The sequence below is a fragment of the Vigna angularis genome, chromosome 8 (assembly GCF_016808095.1).
Source record: "Vigna angularis cultivar LongXiaoDou No.4 chromosome 8, ASM1680809v1, whole genome shotgun sequence".
Taxonomy (NCBI): Eukaryota; Viridiplantae; Streptophyta; class Magnoliopsida; order Fabales; family Fabaceae; genus Vigna; species Vigna angularis.
Window position 1 is genome coordinate 27,991,657 of NC_068977.1, and position 16,563 is coordinate 28,008,219.

Sequence of the window (16,563 nt, forward strand, 5' to 3'; positions counted from 1 at the left end):
GATAATTGTTTTATTACTCCTAACTACTTTATTGTCTCATATGTTACTTTTTTTTAAAGTCGTTGAAATTATTATATGAGGGTAAAGTTCAAGATCAATCAATAGTGAGTGTTCAAAATAAAAAACTAACACATAAAATGATTTGGTTTGAGATTGTTTGAAAATAAACAATGAATAACACATTGGTCGATAAACAACAAGAAAATAAGCTCGTACACTTATTGAAAACTATCACAAATGTTGAAAATGTGGTTCTATTCAAAGGAGTTACATATAAGTGTTACTCCTTGACTTTTAACTGCAAATGGATATACTGAGATCGTTCTCACTCACTAAAGGTTAGGTACAATTTTTGAAAGTAATAATAGATTATTTTACTAAATGGATAAAGTCATAGCTTTTATCAATTATCACTACACAACAAGTGCAAAAATTCTTTTAGAAAAATATTATATGTAAACACGGTTTACCTTTTATCGTCTTAAATAATTGATAATTTATTAACAAAGACTTCGAACAATTTTAAAGTTTAGAGAAGTATTTTAGAAAAGATAGCTTTGACGAAATTCATAATGATAACAACTTATGAATTGATCTTGACCTCATATATGAGCTATAAAAAGAAATTCAAGGGAAGAAACTATAAATAATCTAGCAATGCAACGCTACAATACATGTATGAGAGGAAACACGTCTTTCACAAAAAGAGACCTAGTTTAACACAAACTTGGTTATGTAAGAAAAGATAAGTATGGATGGATAAGTATAGAGGCTAAAAATTGAAAAATCTTTTAGATATTCTAAGTATCAAAGGCTTAAAAGCAATAAAGATTGAAATATATATGAACACCAAAATGTCTAAAAGCCTAAGGATTGAAAGGTATTCAAAGATCAAAAGATTTGAGTACCAAAACATCTAAAAAAACTAAAGATTAAAAGATATATAAGAATTAAAAGATATCTAAATACCAAAAAAGATATTCAAGTACCAAATTGTTAAAAGCACTAAAGATTGAATAACATTAAAAGATTCGAAGATATCCGAGGGCACAAACGTCTTGTATGTCCAACTATGCAACTCTTTAATTGACAAGATTAGCAAACACAATACACGTTTTGTACCTTAAAATCAAAAAATACAATTATTAAGCTATATAGCTTTCATACCGTTTTAAAGTTTCACCGACCTAGGACATAAATAAAACGTTATAATATGTATTCAACCTTCATTTTAATCATGGTAACGGTAAATCACAATCCAATATCTTTATACAGTTTAAAAATGAAATCACTTATTATACTAACACCCTTATTGCAACGGTTCCTAATAAAGAGGGCGTTTAAGTGAGTAATGATCATGATTCACGACAACTTACACAAAGCATGCTTCAAAAGAAAAATATCCATGCCGCTTATCTTTTACTCTAGACGCGATGCAGGCATGGCAAACATGTTGAATTACAACTGGTTATTCCTCAACTACAATTCTTACTAGTATCAATTATACAAACACGGCTTCATGTGAATATGTTGTGATCTTCAAAAGGCAGACATTAGAACCGCCAATGTCCTTGCATCTGTCTGGTACATATCTCTATTGAAGCACTGAATATAAATCAAAGGTAACCGGCCACTCAACAGCCAATAAGGTTGAAAAATGTTGAGGGTAATAGATATCAGGTCTTGAACTTCTGTGTGAATTTTTGAGTGATTTTCTCAACCCCTTCTCTACAATCACCAGCAACACGCTTTGCACCTTCTTTGATACCAAATCCAACTTCAATAGCACTTTGTTGCAACTCACTGGCTGACTTACCTACCTTTGATATGGCAGCTTCTCCAAATTCTTCAGTTTGTTTTCCTGTTCTGGATGCCCATTCCCTCAATTTTGATATAAATTGGGAGACCAGGTGGATGATTTTGTCAAGTATGTCTCTAGATTTTCCTCTGACATCTGATGCCATTTGTTTGAGCTTGTCCAATAAGTTTTCGGCCCTGTCGACTGTTCCTTGAACCGAAATCTGCTTTGAGGCATTGAGCCATGTAACTCCAGCGGAGGCCTCCTTGCGAAGGTCATCGTCAACTACCACTTTGATCCCATGCCTCTCCCAACGATCTCTAGCCTCCTCTAAGGCTATTGCTTGCTCTCTCACTCGTTTGGCCTCATCCTCTGCCCAAGCCCTGAATCCAAGAATTAACATAACCATTTATTCAGATGGTAATTGGGTACATAACCATTTATTCAGATGGTAATTGGGTAACAACTATCGTTTTATACAAAAAATGAGTTTATCTGAGCCGTTTCATTTAACTACAATAAACAATTGTCGATAAGGCATTTGTCTCACTGAAAGAAGCAGTTAACTACAATAAACAATTGTCAATAAGGCATTTGTCTCACTGAAAGAAGCAGTTAAATAAGGCATTTATCTGAGCCGTTTCATTTAACTACAATAAACAATTGTCAATAAGGCATTTGTCTCACTGAAAGAAGCAGTTAAATAGTTGCTAGAGAAAATTACAGTCGCACAAAGGAATGCAGTGTCAGAAAGGAGGGCATGTACGGTGATCATTCGTCTAATTAGTGTATCAGCATAAGTAAGTTGTGTAATTAGTTTTAATTGAGTTAAAATATATTTTTGATCCCTTCAGGTGCCGCTCATTTTCGATTTGGTATTGTACAAAATATGCTCCAGTTTAGTCCATGTAAAGTATACATTAAGGCTGAATAAGAGCATCAACCTATAAGAGGAAAGGTGATGAGAAACAGAAAGGGAACCATTTTGATATTCAGTTTATGAAGTTATTGACACCACATTTAAGAAAGAAGAGAAGGAGAATGATAAGTCATGGATCACCACAAATTACCATGATAAGATCAAACAGTATAACTATTTTCAATTTAGTCCTTGCTACATGTTACTGCTACATAACCAACATTTTGGAATTTATAATATACACAGCAGCCATTGATCTCTATGCTGCACAGTAACTCCATACAAAACTTCTAGTGTTAGAAGAAGTTCTACAAATGGCAAGAAAAAAAATTGAGAGCAATTACTCGGTAGAAATTAAATAAAACTTTTTCACAAACCAATTGAAGTTTCATACTTCATTATTAACATAGTTTCATACAAATATTGAAGTGTGACATATCGGTACCAAAAATATATATTTCAATCTTTAATGTGCGTACTTCATTAATTCATCATGAACAATAATGGGCCAAGCATATCAAAGTAACAATCGCACCTGCTTCCTGTAATCTATTAGCTCTTTGGCTTGATTTTCTTATTTTTGAAAAGAACATAGAAGAATCTATCAGATTTAATTTTAACATGTTACCTCTATAGGTGGGATTTAAGTCCCTTGAATGTGACTTGATACACGAGATGGAGAGTAATTGCTTAATTAATCCTAGCCCAAGGACAAAATAAAAGGAAAATAAAATACATTTGTCACTGCTTCTCACCCCCATATCATATCTACTTTTACCAATCCTACAAAGCTAAAATTGGAAGCAAGTATAACATATTTAGTTGCCCATAAAAGTTTCATGATTTTACCTGGCCATAGAAAGGGCTTTACGTTCTACTTCTAGCTCATACTGTAAACGAGCAATCTCCTTGTTTTCAACTTCTGCTTGTTCCCGGAGTTTGTTAATCCTCTCTTTTTCATGTGCTATTTCTACCTTGTCATTCAAAAGGATTTGCAATTGATCCTCAACCTCATGCCTTAACTTTGAAAAAACCTCCATTTCTGAGTCAATAGCAGCACGCTCCTTTGTCAATGCAAGGTTATCCTCTTCTCTCTCAGCTCTTAACCTTTCTAACTCGAGTCTTGCCTGCTCAGCCATTTTTTCAACTGCATTGATCTTTTCCCTCTCTAGTAAAAGCTCCTGCTCAAAACTTGCATTGATATCCTTCTCTACCTGAGCTACTAAAGCACTATGAGCAGCAACAGCATTTTCAGCAATAGATTCTGCTTCGATGCGTGCAAGCTCTTCACTAACTATTTCAGAAGCTTCTCCAGTAGCTAGAGCCATAGCTGCTTGGGCTTTTGTTACTGGCTTATCTGGCTGGAATAATCTTGTATAACCTGAAATATCACAGCCCCAAAAAATATTGAAAATTAAAAACCAAAATCAGATTAGAAATAACAGGGAGAAAAGAAACAGTAAATAAAATATATGAAAGTGAATCAAAATTCATAATCAAGCATATGATTAAGCATATTTTTAGAATTACCGAAAGCAAGAGCTATTATTCCATGCTCGCCAGCAGATAGATCAGCTACTAGGGCAGGGCATGCATTAGGATGTATCTTATCAGTGTCCAGAAAACCAGAAAGTTGGTACAGTGTCTGTTCATCAGTCACGAATTAGAACAACACATTCATTAGTTCAATTAAGTTGGAATTGAGAAGATAGCTTAAACATATCAGACAGAGAAACAAGTTGAGCAACCTTTCTGTCAGCTTCTGGAAGCTGTCTTTTCTCCAGGGCCATTTTCCAACTGACAAGATCTTGACGAGATAAAGGACTGCCGAAAATAACATAAAAGAAGGAGATCACAATGGTAGCCTACAGCATACAAAATTAAAACCACATCTCAAACAGAAGGTTGTGCAACTGCACACCAACTAAGAAAAAATGAGATGAAATATTAAGTATAAGGCTTAATCCCTGTCTTTGTTGAGTTTTTTCTATTTTTCAATCAAGTCCTAATTTTCGTTAATTTTGTTCAATCAAGTATACTACGTGTCAGTCCATAGTATTTTTTTATTTGTTTTATAATTTTATATTTCTTTTTAATTTTTTTCAATTCAGTTTCTATATTTGTTATTTTTGTTCAATTAAGTTCTAATATTTTTTAAAATAGCCTAATTTTGTTCCTTTGCAAATTGAGACCAAATTTATTTTTTATATAAATGTTATATTGATATTTTTATTAAAATTGACATTTTTATTAAGTATTTCTAGAATTATTTTTAAACCAATTCTAATAATTATATTCTAATAATATAGTTAGAGTTATTTTGGGTACATATTGTACAATTTATATTTTGTTTATTGATGATCAAAACTAGAAACAATTCTTTTATTTCGATAATTACTAGTGATTTGTTATGTACTTCAGCTAATGTGAAATTATTCTTCCTACAATTTTAATGTAGTAAGGCCTAAAAAAATTGTTCCTAGTTTGGGAATACTGTATATTATCCTTAATAATTTTTCTAGTGTTGTAGCTCTTAATTGAATTTTAATTTCGGATTTTATTTTTTATTTTTTATTTTTGGTGGTTAATAAATTTTGACATTTTTTTTATTCTCAATAATATTTTTTTCTCATTTTGGTTTTCATAGTTTTATTTATTATCAATTGACATCTTTTAGGTGACTTATTTGTTAAGTGATTATGTGAATGACTTAGTTTTTGAATACTGTATATCTTCTTTTTATTAAAATTTTCATATAAGTGATCAAACACAGAGAAAATGGATAAAAATAATACAGGTAAGTCATTAAGATTTTAAAAAGGAAAAATACATGTATTTCTTTTAATATTTCTGAAATTATTTTTAATACATCTATCACTTCAAACTTCACTTTTAGTATTTCTGAAATTACTTTTAAACCAACTCTAACTATATTGTTAGAATATAATTACTAGAGTTGGTTTAAAAATAATTCCAGAAATATTTTGTTAATAAAAATATCAATTTTAATAAAAATATCAATATAGCATTTATATAAAAATTAAATTTAGCCTCAATTTGGAAACGAATAAAATAATTCCATTAAAGAAAAATAGGACTAAATTGAACAAAAATAATAAATATGGAAACAAAATAAAAAACATAATAAATTAAATAAAAATTAAAAAGTAAATAAAAGTTTAGAAAATAGCAAAAGCACTAAGGACTTACACATGACATGTTCACATGAGCTAATTATTTAAACGACATTATAAAAAAAATTAATTGAACAAAATTAATGAAAATTAAAACTTCGATAAAAAAAAAACTAGGATCATATTGAAAAAACTAGACCAAAATAGGGACCAAAGTACTATGTAAGCCTAAGTCTAAAGTTCAATCCCAATAATTTTGTATGATGATTGTACATTGCAGAGATACAAAAAAATGTACCCACAGATTACATATCCAAATTCAGAAAGAACATACCTTCCAGGGGAGAAGAAAAATGGACTATCATCTTCATCACCAGACAACTGTATATCTTGTCTTGAAAGCCTGCTCTCAACAAGTCCAGCTTCTGCCAAGCCTGAAAATTAATATAGGATCTTCTTTAGACAATATGAACATGGCAACAAGTTGTAATGTTTAAAATTATGAAGTCACGTACTGACCTTGAATGGTAGAAAAATCAGGATCGTCCGGGGTGACATCGTCAAATGCAAGCTCAGTAGCATTGTCTATGTACATGGCCGGATACACTTTCGAAACAGTGCTCCTAACAAAATACCAGAAAAACTCACGTAATGTCAAATATTACACTTGAATATTTAGAGAGAAAGAGATTAAAACAAAACCTCTATTATTTCTTCTTATTTCCTAATACATCACTAATCATACTTATACAAACATAATCAACAGTGAAAGTAGGAACAGTGAAAACAAAGGAAAAACATAGAAGACTCCTAAAGAGTCTATATCTAAAACATATTACATTTCAACACTCCCCTTCAAGCTGGAGCATATAAATCATATGCACCAAGCTTGGAACATATGAATTGAATTCTAGGCCCCCTTAGAGATTTGGTCAGAATGTCTCCAAGTTGTTCATTAGAATTGACAAATTCAGTAACTAGTTCCTTGGATAATAACTTCTCCCTAATAAAATGACAGTCAATTTCTATGTGTTTCGTTCTCTCATGAAACACAGGATTGGAAGAAATGTGAAGAGCTGCTTGATTGTCACAGTACAGTTTCATTTGCTCATTTTCACAAAATTTCAATTCTTGAAGAAGTTGTCTAATCCACACAAGTTCGCATGTAGTTAGAGCCATAGATCGGTATTCAGCTTCAGCACTAGATCGGGCAACAACATTTTGTTTCTTACTTTTCCAAGATACAAGGTTCCCACCGAGTAAAACACAATATCCTGTAGTCGATCTTCGATCAATTGGACTACCAGCCCAATCTGCATCACAATATCCTTCGATTCGAGTGTTTCCCTTGTTCTCATACAATAGTCCCTGTCCTGGGCTTCCTTTTATGTATCTGAGAATGCGAAGCACTGCATTCCAATGATCAACATGTGGATTTTGCATAAATTGACTCACAATTCCAACTGAATAAGAAAGATCGGGTCTTGTTATGGTGAGATAGATGAGTTTTCCAACTAGCCTTCTATATCTCTCTGGGTCTGAGAAGAGTTCACCCTGATCTCTCATTAACTTTTGATTTGGATCCATAGGACTATCAATGGGCTTGCAATTTGTTAGACCTGTTTCTTCTAAAATATCAAGAGCATATTTCCTTTGTGAAATGATGACACCATCTTTTGACTGTGCCACTTCAATACCAAGAAAATATTTTAGACGACCCAGATCTTTAGTTTGAAAGTGGTTGAACAAATGATTCTTTAACTGAGTAATTTTGGATATGTCATTTCCTGTAATAACAATATCATCAACATACACCATGAGATAAACACATTTGTCAGGAGAAGAGTGACCATAAAACACTGAATGATCTGCCTCACATCGTTTCAATCCAAACCTTTGCACTACCTGACTAAATTTACCAAACCAAGCTCGAGGTGATTGCTTCAAGCCATAGAGAGAACGACGTAACTTACAAACCAAGCCAGACTCCCCCTGAGCAATAAATCCAGGAGGTTGCTCCATGTATATTTCCTCTTCCAGATCACCATGAAGAAAGGCATTTTTAATGTCTAACTGATAAAGAGGCCATTGACGAATAGAAGCCATAGCAAGCAAAATACGAACTGTACTGGTTTTAGCCACAGGAGAGAAAGTATCACTATAGTCAAGGCCATAAACTTGAGTATAGCCCTTAGCTACTAGCCGAGCTTTAAGACGATCAATTTTACCAGTAGGACCAACTTTAATAGTATATATCCATCTACAACCAACAGCCTTCTTATCAGGAGGAAGAGGGACAAGATCCCAAGTGCTATTGTGTTCAAGAGCCATCATTTCATCAAGCATGGCTTGTCGCCAACCAGAATGACCAAGTGCCTCATGAATATTATTAGGAACTTTAGTGGAAGATAACGAGGAAACAAAAGAGAAATATGAAGGAGACAATTGATGATAACTCACAAAATTATAAATAGGATATGGATTACGAGTAGACCGAATACCTTTCCGAAGGGCAATGGGCCAGTTATCATCTGAATCAGTAGAAGGTGAAGAGGATGAAGGATCCATGGTATGGTGATCTGATGGAGGAGGAACTGAGTCTCGAGGATCTTCAGTGTTTGGAGTTGAAGATTGTGTCCGACGCTGATATGTGATAAGAGGTGGAGGAACAATGTCATTTGGATTTTGAGTTTGAGGTACAGAATCAGGAATAACTAAAGGATCACATGTTGGCAAAGGAAACATTTGTTGAACATAAGAACGATCCTCCATGGAGGAAGAAAAAAATGGTTTATCCTCAAAGAATGTGACATCTGCTGACATATAATATCTCCCGGTGGAGGGAGAATAACATTTATACCCTTTCTGAAGACGAGAGTATCCTAAGAAAACACACTTGATAGCTTTTGCTGAGAGTTTATCAAGACCTGGAGAGACATTATGAACAAAACACGTACACCCAAATACTCGTGGGGAAACATGATACAAAGTGTCATTGGGAAAAATGACAGAGTGAGGAATTTTATTGTTAAGAGAGGAAGAAGGCATCCTATTGATAAGAAAACAGGCAGTAAGGACTGCATCGCCCCAATGATGTACAGGAACATTAGTATTCAACATCAAGGAACGTGCAGTTTCAATGAGATGTCTATTCTTTCTCTCTGCAATGCCATTTTGTTGTGGAGTATGAGGACAGGTTGACTGGTGTAAAATTCCTTGGGAAGATAAGAGAGAAGAAAATGCTGCAGAGAAATATTCCTTAGCATTATCACTTCGAAGAATTTTAATTGTCTTCCCAAATTGGTTCTTAATTTCATTAAGAAAAGACTTAAAAATAGACAAAAGTTCAGATCTCTCTTTCATTAAATAAACCCAAGTACACCGAGAGAATTCATCAATGAAAGTTACAAAATAATTAAAACCAAATGACGTAACACGACTAGGTCCCCAAATGTCTGAGTGAATAATTGAAAAAGGAGAATTACAATGTGTCTCAGATCTTTTAGGATAGGAAGATCTAACATGTTTTCCTAATTGACAAGACTCACAATCTAAGACTTGAATATTTCTGAGACTTGGAACCATCATCTTCAACTTGAGCAAACTTGGATGGCCTAAACGATCATGCAAAAGTTTTGGGGATGAAGAAGTAAAGCAGGAAACTGAAGAACAAGATTTTAAGAAATAAAGTCCTTGAGACTCATGTCCTTCTCCAATCAGACGACTTGTCCCATGTTCCTGTATAACAAAGGAATTAGCAGTAAAGGTTATGGAACATGTTGGAAGTCCCACATCGACTAGAGATAAGGCCAAATGATAATATATAAGTGAGGTGCAAACCTCACCCTACAAGCCGGTTTTGTGGGGATGAGTTAGGCATAAACTCACTTTCTAATATGGTATCAGAGCCATGGTTAGAGTCTATCCTAGCGAGTTCTAAGTGGGCATTCTATTCTTCTCTTCCACCCGCAATCGGGCCGCTATCGGACCACCCAATTTCTACTATCACGCACGAGATGTCTATACCTCGGCGTGAAGGGGGTGTGTTGGAAGTCCCACATCGACTAGAGATAAGGCCAAATGATAATATATAAGTGAGGTGCAAACCTCACCCTACAAGCCGGTTTTGTGGGGATGAGTTAGGCATAAACTCACTTTCTAATAGAACAATTTAAGGAACGAGTCAGCTGACTCAAGGAGATTAAATTGTATGGACAATGGGGAACATATAAAACTGAATTTAAATTTAGTGAAGGAGATAAGGAAACTTTGCCAATTCCTTGAGATGTCACTTTCGATCCATCGGCAACAGTAATAAGATGGGGAATTTTTGGAGAAGACATAGAAGAAAATGAAGAAATGTTACCAGAGATATGGTCAGAGGCACCGGAGTCAAGAATCCATGGATTATGACCTTCCACAGATTTAGATAGGTTGGTTGTAGGCACACTGGTCATGGCAGAAGATTGACCAGGATTAAATGATTTTCCAGACTTGTATCTGAGAAATTCTTCATATTCTTCATTTGAAATTCTGGATTCTAGATCACCAGCTTTAGAAACATGAGCAACTTTGTCTGGATATCCATGTAAAATATAACATTTGTCCCGAGTATGACCTATTTTGTTGCAATATGTGCATTGAGGACGTATACTACGACCACCACGTCCTCGGTTGCTTCTGCTTCCTCCTCTCCCTTGTGGCACTCCTCTTCCTTGGGGTATTGTCATGGCTGATGTTTCAATAACCTCAATTGGATTCTCATTTTTCACTGATGTAGGTACTCGAAGAAGTCGAGTAACTAAGCCATCCATTGATGGGATTTGATCACCAGCTAAAATCTGATCACGTACATGATCATAATCTGAGTGTAAACTTCTCAGAATTAGGACCATGTAAAACTTGTCAAGCTTTTTATTGATCCCTTCTAATGAATCAGCTATAAAGAAGTTCTTTAATTCTTCTACAGCAGCCCTAGCCTTTGCTATATGAGAAACCATGTCATGATTGACTTGCTTTAGAGATGCTGCTCTTTGAGTTGCATCAAAGAGACGTTGTACATCATTAGCAAATATGTCTTGTGCCCTTTTCCAAAAGGATGAACAAGTCTTATAGGGTCTTAATATATCTAGAACTTCTTGCTCAACTGACTGCCACAAAATTGCACATAACTGAAAATCCAATTTTTGCCATTGGGATTTTTCGTCGTCTTGAATCATAGAAATGTCTTGTTCAAGATGATCATGGTGTCCTTGACCAAGAAACCACAATTCCACAGCAGAAGACCATGATAAATAATTTCTCCAATTGAGCTTTGCAGAAGTGATGATCGGAGTAGCAGATAGAGAGGAATTAATTCCAATAGAAGATGCCATGACAGATCTGTAAGAAGAATCTGGAGTCCAGAATCAGAAATGAGATCTGGAAACAGTAAAAGATAAGAGCCAAAAGAAGCTCTGGAAAGTCAGACGAACAGGACGACAGTGGTCCGATGATCGTCCGGCAAGGATAAGGCGGCGCGTGAACAGTACGCGCTTGACGTCTGACGGAGGAAGGAGGCGCGTGGCGGCGCGTGCAGCGGAAACAGGGAAAGCGACCACCAGGGATGGGTCGCGCTCGAGCAGGCGCACAAAACCCCTAACTTCGCCTGAGAAAATGAGTCACCGGCGACGGCGGCGGCGGGGCGGCGGCGGCGGATATCGGTAGTCAGACAGAGAGCCCCGGTGGTTGGCTCTGATGCCAACTTGAATATTTAGAGAGAAAGAGATTAAAACAAAACCTCTATTATTTCTTCTTATTTCCTAATACATCACTAATCATACTTATACAAACATAATCAACAGTGAAAGTAGGAACAGTGAAAACAAAGGAAAAACATAGAAGACTCCTAAAGAGTCTATATCTAAAACATATTACATTTCAACAATTACATATTACATATATAACACATTTGGTCATTCACACCAAATGTAAAAGGAACAAATAAACTACTACCTTGAAAGAATGCTGCTAGCAGACACCAACCAGCGAGCATATTCACGACGAGTACATAAATCACTAGGTTGAACATCAGGCTCAATGACCTAAGAATGTAAAAATATCCAAGTGAACAATAACAAGTGGATAAAAAACTAGAATTAAATTATAAATGCAAAGGGTATTATAATCACCTTGATACATGAAAATAAAAAAACAAATAACTACCTTTAAAACTTGCAATGCAGCTAGTGCTTGCCCCTGGACTTGATCAACAGCTGCAGGAACTAAAACCTTTCCAGGAAACACTTGTGCAGTTGCAGAAACTACTGATGGAGCCGGAATACCAGGAACAGAGAAAAAGGATCCAAAATTTGGAGATTCAGATTTAACTTCATCAACCTCATAATTATCATTTATAACCTTCTCATCTACCAGTGCATTGGCTGATAATAAAACAGATGATTTTTCAAACACATCATTTCCAGGAATGCTCCACTCTTCAAGGGATGGCTCATTTCCCTCAGCAGAGACCTGTGGAATTTTGTTCAGATCAAGGCTTTCTTTCTTTGAAGCTGACAGGATATTTTCTTCAACAGCTTCATTGAAAAACTTATGATCTGAAATCGTGTTACTTGACTCAGGACTGACCACAATACTAACAATTTCAGTCTCGTTATCAGCACCTGAACTAGAATAGGTTTCACTAAAACCAAAACTAACATTTCCACTTGAACTGGTTATTTCATCATGCTGAACAGCATTAAGATGTGGTGGTTCAGTACCATCGTAGTTGGGCAGATCTCCTGGATCAACATTGAATAGGTTTTCTTTAAGATTGGCAGTAGATTCTGCTGTATCTATAGCAGGGTTGCTATCAAAATCTCTAAATCCATAAGCATTAAAAGAATCAACAGTATTTTCAGATTCAAGTGATACTGGGCTTTTACTGGCAAAAACTAACTTGTTATCAAAAGCTGACTCATGCTGTAAGTCTTCTTGAACAAATATATGTTTAGTGGCATCATCAACATCAACGGAGGGGTTTTTACTATCATATATCGACTGGGATCCTATATCAGAATCATCAACAATACTATAGTCACGGTAAATATTACCCGACTCAGAAGATGAATAATCATTGGACATATCTATCTGACCTTCTATTTTATCATTTCCTTGCTCCACCTTATCAACATTTGCTTGTTCTGTTGTTTCATTATTATGATCATCAGAAGACAAAATTTCCTCCTGCTGGGTAGTCAAGGGCTTCATGTGCTGCTCTGGTCCTGTATCCAGCCATACACATTCCAGTTTCAAACAGAGAAGTTTAGTTAAACAGAAGACAATAATTCATTCAGATGAAAGCATTTCACGTAACTTAATGATTATGACACGAGATAAGCAAGCAAAGACAACTTACTGGAACCAGTTTGTTTGCCCAGAGATAAGGCAGCAAAGGTAAGCCCTGAAAGAAGAAACACTCCAGCCACTCCTACTCCCACAACTCCTGAAAGCAAGCTACTTCAAAAGTGTTATTAAGTAATGTGAAATTGCTAACACTTCACAAAACACAATTGACATTTCAGTAATTCACATCCCACTGTCCCAATTTCCCAACCATGTTTATTAGTACTTACATGCAATTCAAATGCATCAAGTCAATAACCCAATCAAATTCAAGTGCAATCATGAACGAAAAAGTCCATCATGTTTAATATATAGCAAAACCCACACGTAATTTCAAACTACCTTCAGCAACAACTACCAAATAATGAGTTTAATTTAATGCACTGTCAATGTTAGCATGCCTTCTAAAATAATTACTACAAAGGTATTTGCGATTATATGACAATGGAAAAATTCACAAAATACTTTCATATTGTCCGTGCATATACTATCTCCTCAAATAATAATAGTTTCAAACTACGATCCATGACTTACAAATTGTTGCAAACAGTCAACAGTTTCAACATACATGATGCAATTCATGACTGGCCAATATTAAACTGTTCCACCACCAATGTATTCTAACGTAATACTCATAAATTTTTCACGTTTTATTTAGTCTTACATGATTTCATTACTTTACTTAAAATAGCAAATATCTTTACTAGTTTGCATCATCATCGAATCATCACTAACACTGGCCATTCTTGAAAACTTTATAAAAAAAAGAAGGTATAATTTAATTAAATTTAAATAAAAATGTTATATCCAAGTAATGTCAACCATCCCTTCAATACTAAAAAAATAAAAAATAAAAAACAAAGAAAAAAGATAGTAGGTTAACAGGTTTTAACATACGCCTTTAAACCATGCATATCGGTAATCGAAACATCCATGCATCATAAGGATTACCAATGGGAAAACTTCAAGTTATTTCATTATTTTGCAAAATAAAAACGAATAACTAAATTAAGCAGTGACCAATTGCGAACGATGAGTACAATTTTGGAGAACGCACTCACCTCCATAGGACTCCTTCTTGTCGTTCTGTTGCTCGGCGTCGGTGTCGGACCAGCCGGAGAAGCCGTCGAGGTTGAGCCTGGACCCAGTCCACTCCGAGGCGGCGCCGTCCCGCTCGGCGCGTAGAGGGCGAACGCGATTCGTTTCGAGGTTGCGCATTCGCAAGTGCGGGGAAAGGGGGAATTTGGGTGCGGCGAAGGCCAATCGAAGCTGGAGGGAGGTGGGGGAGCACGTGAAGGAAGCCATTCCGTTGCGACGATGAAAGAGAGAGAAAGTGGTTAGAGAGAGGGGAGATGGATAAAAGGAGGGTGTGAAGAGTGAAACAAAATAGCTTTTGCGTTGGAATTTTGGGATTTGTGATCCTCTTCTCTGTCTTGTGTAGTAAAGGAATTTTGATTTCTTCGATTAGTTTTCTGGGAAACTAAATAGATCTTTAGTTTAAAAAGAAAATAGAATTCTCCAAATTATTTTTTAACTTCTCCGTAAATTTGATAAATTTTAATAAAAAATTTATTAAATTTTTGTAATGTTTTGGACATCAATCTGAGTGAAAAAGTAAATAGATTTTTAGGTTAAAAAATATAGATTTTTCCAAAAAAATTTGACTTAACTAAATTTTAACTTCGCCATAAATTTCAAAAATTTTAATAGGACTTTTATTAAATTTTTGTAATCTATTTACTTTTTAGAAACTTAAAAATTTGTAATTAAGTATGTGATGTTAGATTTTTTTTTATTAAGTATGTGGCTTCATAGTTTATATTATTCTATTAATTTTGTAAATATCATTACATAATATTTTGGTATAAGAAACTATGATCACAATATTCTTACAAGATTTAATATATTAAATGAAAATTATTTTTAAAAATAATTTAAATTATTAAATTTTATAATTTTAATTAATTTTGAATATAATATTCGTTCAATTAATTAAAATAATAAAGAAAGATTTCCTCGTTACATCATTATGTTATGTTATAACAAAATAGTATGTAATAACATATGAAGATAGGGTAGAACACTTCACAAAATTAAGAAAAAAAATCTAACAACGGCAATTCAATTAAAAGGTCTTAAATTTTTTTTGGATTCAGAAAAAATTCTCAAATTTAAAAAAACTTAAAACTTGATTAATCCATTATTATTTTACTTGTTACCAAAACTACTCAGTAACACCTCATAGATAAGTTAAATACACAGTGAAATAACTTCATTAAGTTAACAATTAATTAATAATAACACAAATACCAAATTAACTATTTATTGTGCATTAAATATAAATGACACTATTTTCTTACAAATAAAAATTAATACTATTGGTTTAAGAGTAATAAAATAATTTATTAATCTATTTATTTGTCCTGAAAAAGACTTACTTTTAAGTGATTTTTACATTAACAGGAATTGAAATGTTTGGTTTACAATCAAAATGTTTTTTTATTAAATAATCTCCTTTTTTATCTTTTGTTATTTCGATTTACCATCTTATACTATAACTTTGGGGGGAAACAGGAAAAAAAAAATACTTAGAAGAGAAGATGAGAAAAAACTTTTTAATGCAATAATAATAGTATGAGAAACCACTCCATGTTGCGTATAGAAAAAAATACAAAAACTCTTTTTTCTGCTTCTTCTCTTCTTCTTTTTATAATAAGTTTATTCGTATTAATAATCATAATAAATGATTATTCAATTAATTTATTTTCTTAAAAAGTATAAAGATGTAGTATATAAACATTGTTAATTTAAGAATAACAGAATAACTTTTTAAATCAAATTAGTTTATTTGTTGAATACTAAATATTGTAATATTAAAAGAATATTGGAATTGCCAAAAAAAATATTTAAGTCTATTTAAAAACAGTATTTTTCTTTTTGCATTGGCTAATGTAGCTGGCCCTTAGAGGTTGTCCAGAGACACAGGAAAAAGAATAAAATATGTGACCAACAAAATCATAAAATTGTATAGTAAAAAATAAAAAATTAATTATTTTAATTATTAGTAAAATAAAAATATTAAATCTATAAAAATATATTTATAAACAATATGTAAGGTCCCGGATTATATAGCAAATACTTAATATTGACGTTATCAAATATAATATAAGAGAACATTTACAAGTAGACTGTAAATAAAGTATTAAGGTTACACTCATCCAAAAGAAGTCATAATTTAAAACTAAAACACCTTAGAATATTTCAAAATGATAGGAAATAACTAAGAGTCCTAACTAGATTAAGCTGCAGCATCATCTCCCTCCAAA

General features: G+C 33.7%; 1 protein-coding gene across 4 annotated transcripts; it reads right to left on the bottom strand.

Annotated features, from left to right (window-relative positions):
• Nucleotides 1–1,247: 1,247 nt before the first annotated feature.
• Nucleotides 1,248–14,678, bottom strand: LOC108345646 (uncharacterized). Of its 4 annotated transcripts, none has more exons than XM_017584295.2 (11): nucleotides 14,299–14,677; nucleotides 13,251–13,337; nucleotides 12,988–13,116; nucleotides 12,056–12,633; nucleotides 11,846–11,934; nucleotides 6,371–6,474; nucleotides 6,186–6,285; nucleotides 4,466–4,541; nucleotides 4,248–4,362; nucleotides 3,567–4,098; nucleotides 1,248–2,181 (listed from the first exon to the last, which is right to left on the bottom strand). In XM_017584295.2, exons 1-11 carry the CDS (start codon nucleotides 14,540–14,542, stop codon nucleotides 1,677–1,679), a joined length of 2,559 nt encoding a protein of 852 aa, XP_017439784.1. In that variant the 5' UTR covers nucleotides 14,543–14,677; the 3' UTR covers nucleotides 1,248–1,676. The 4 variants fall into 4 exon arrangements, with proteins under 4 accessions (XP_017439784.1, XP_017439782.1, XP_017439783.1 ...); XM_017584293.2 differs by having other exon boundaries at nucleotides 12,056–12,900; XM_017584294.2 differs by having other exon boundaries at nucleotides 12,946–13,116.
• Nucleotides 14,679–16,563: the final 1,885 nt, after the last annotated feature.

Excerpts from the sequence above, each read along its gene's own strand:
- LOC108345646 (XM_017584292.2), bottom strand. The coding sequence starts at position 14,542 with ATGGCTTCCTTCACGTGCTCCCCCACCTCCCTCCAGCTTCGATTGGCC. Across the intron at positions 13,338-14,298 it reads CAAGAAGGAGTCCTATGGAG|GAGTTGTGGGAGTAGGAGTG; the intron begins GTGAGTGCGTTC and ends GCTTGCTTTCAG. Across the intron at positions 13,117-13,250 it reads GGGCAAACAAACTGGTTCCA|GACCAGAGCAGCACATGAAG; the intron begins GTAAGTTGTCTT and ends GGCTGGATACAG.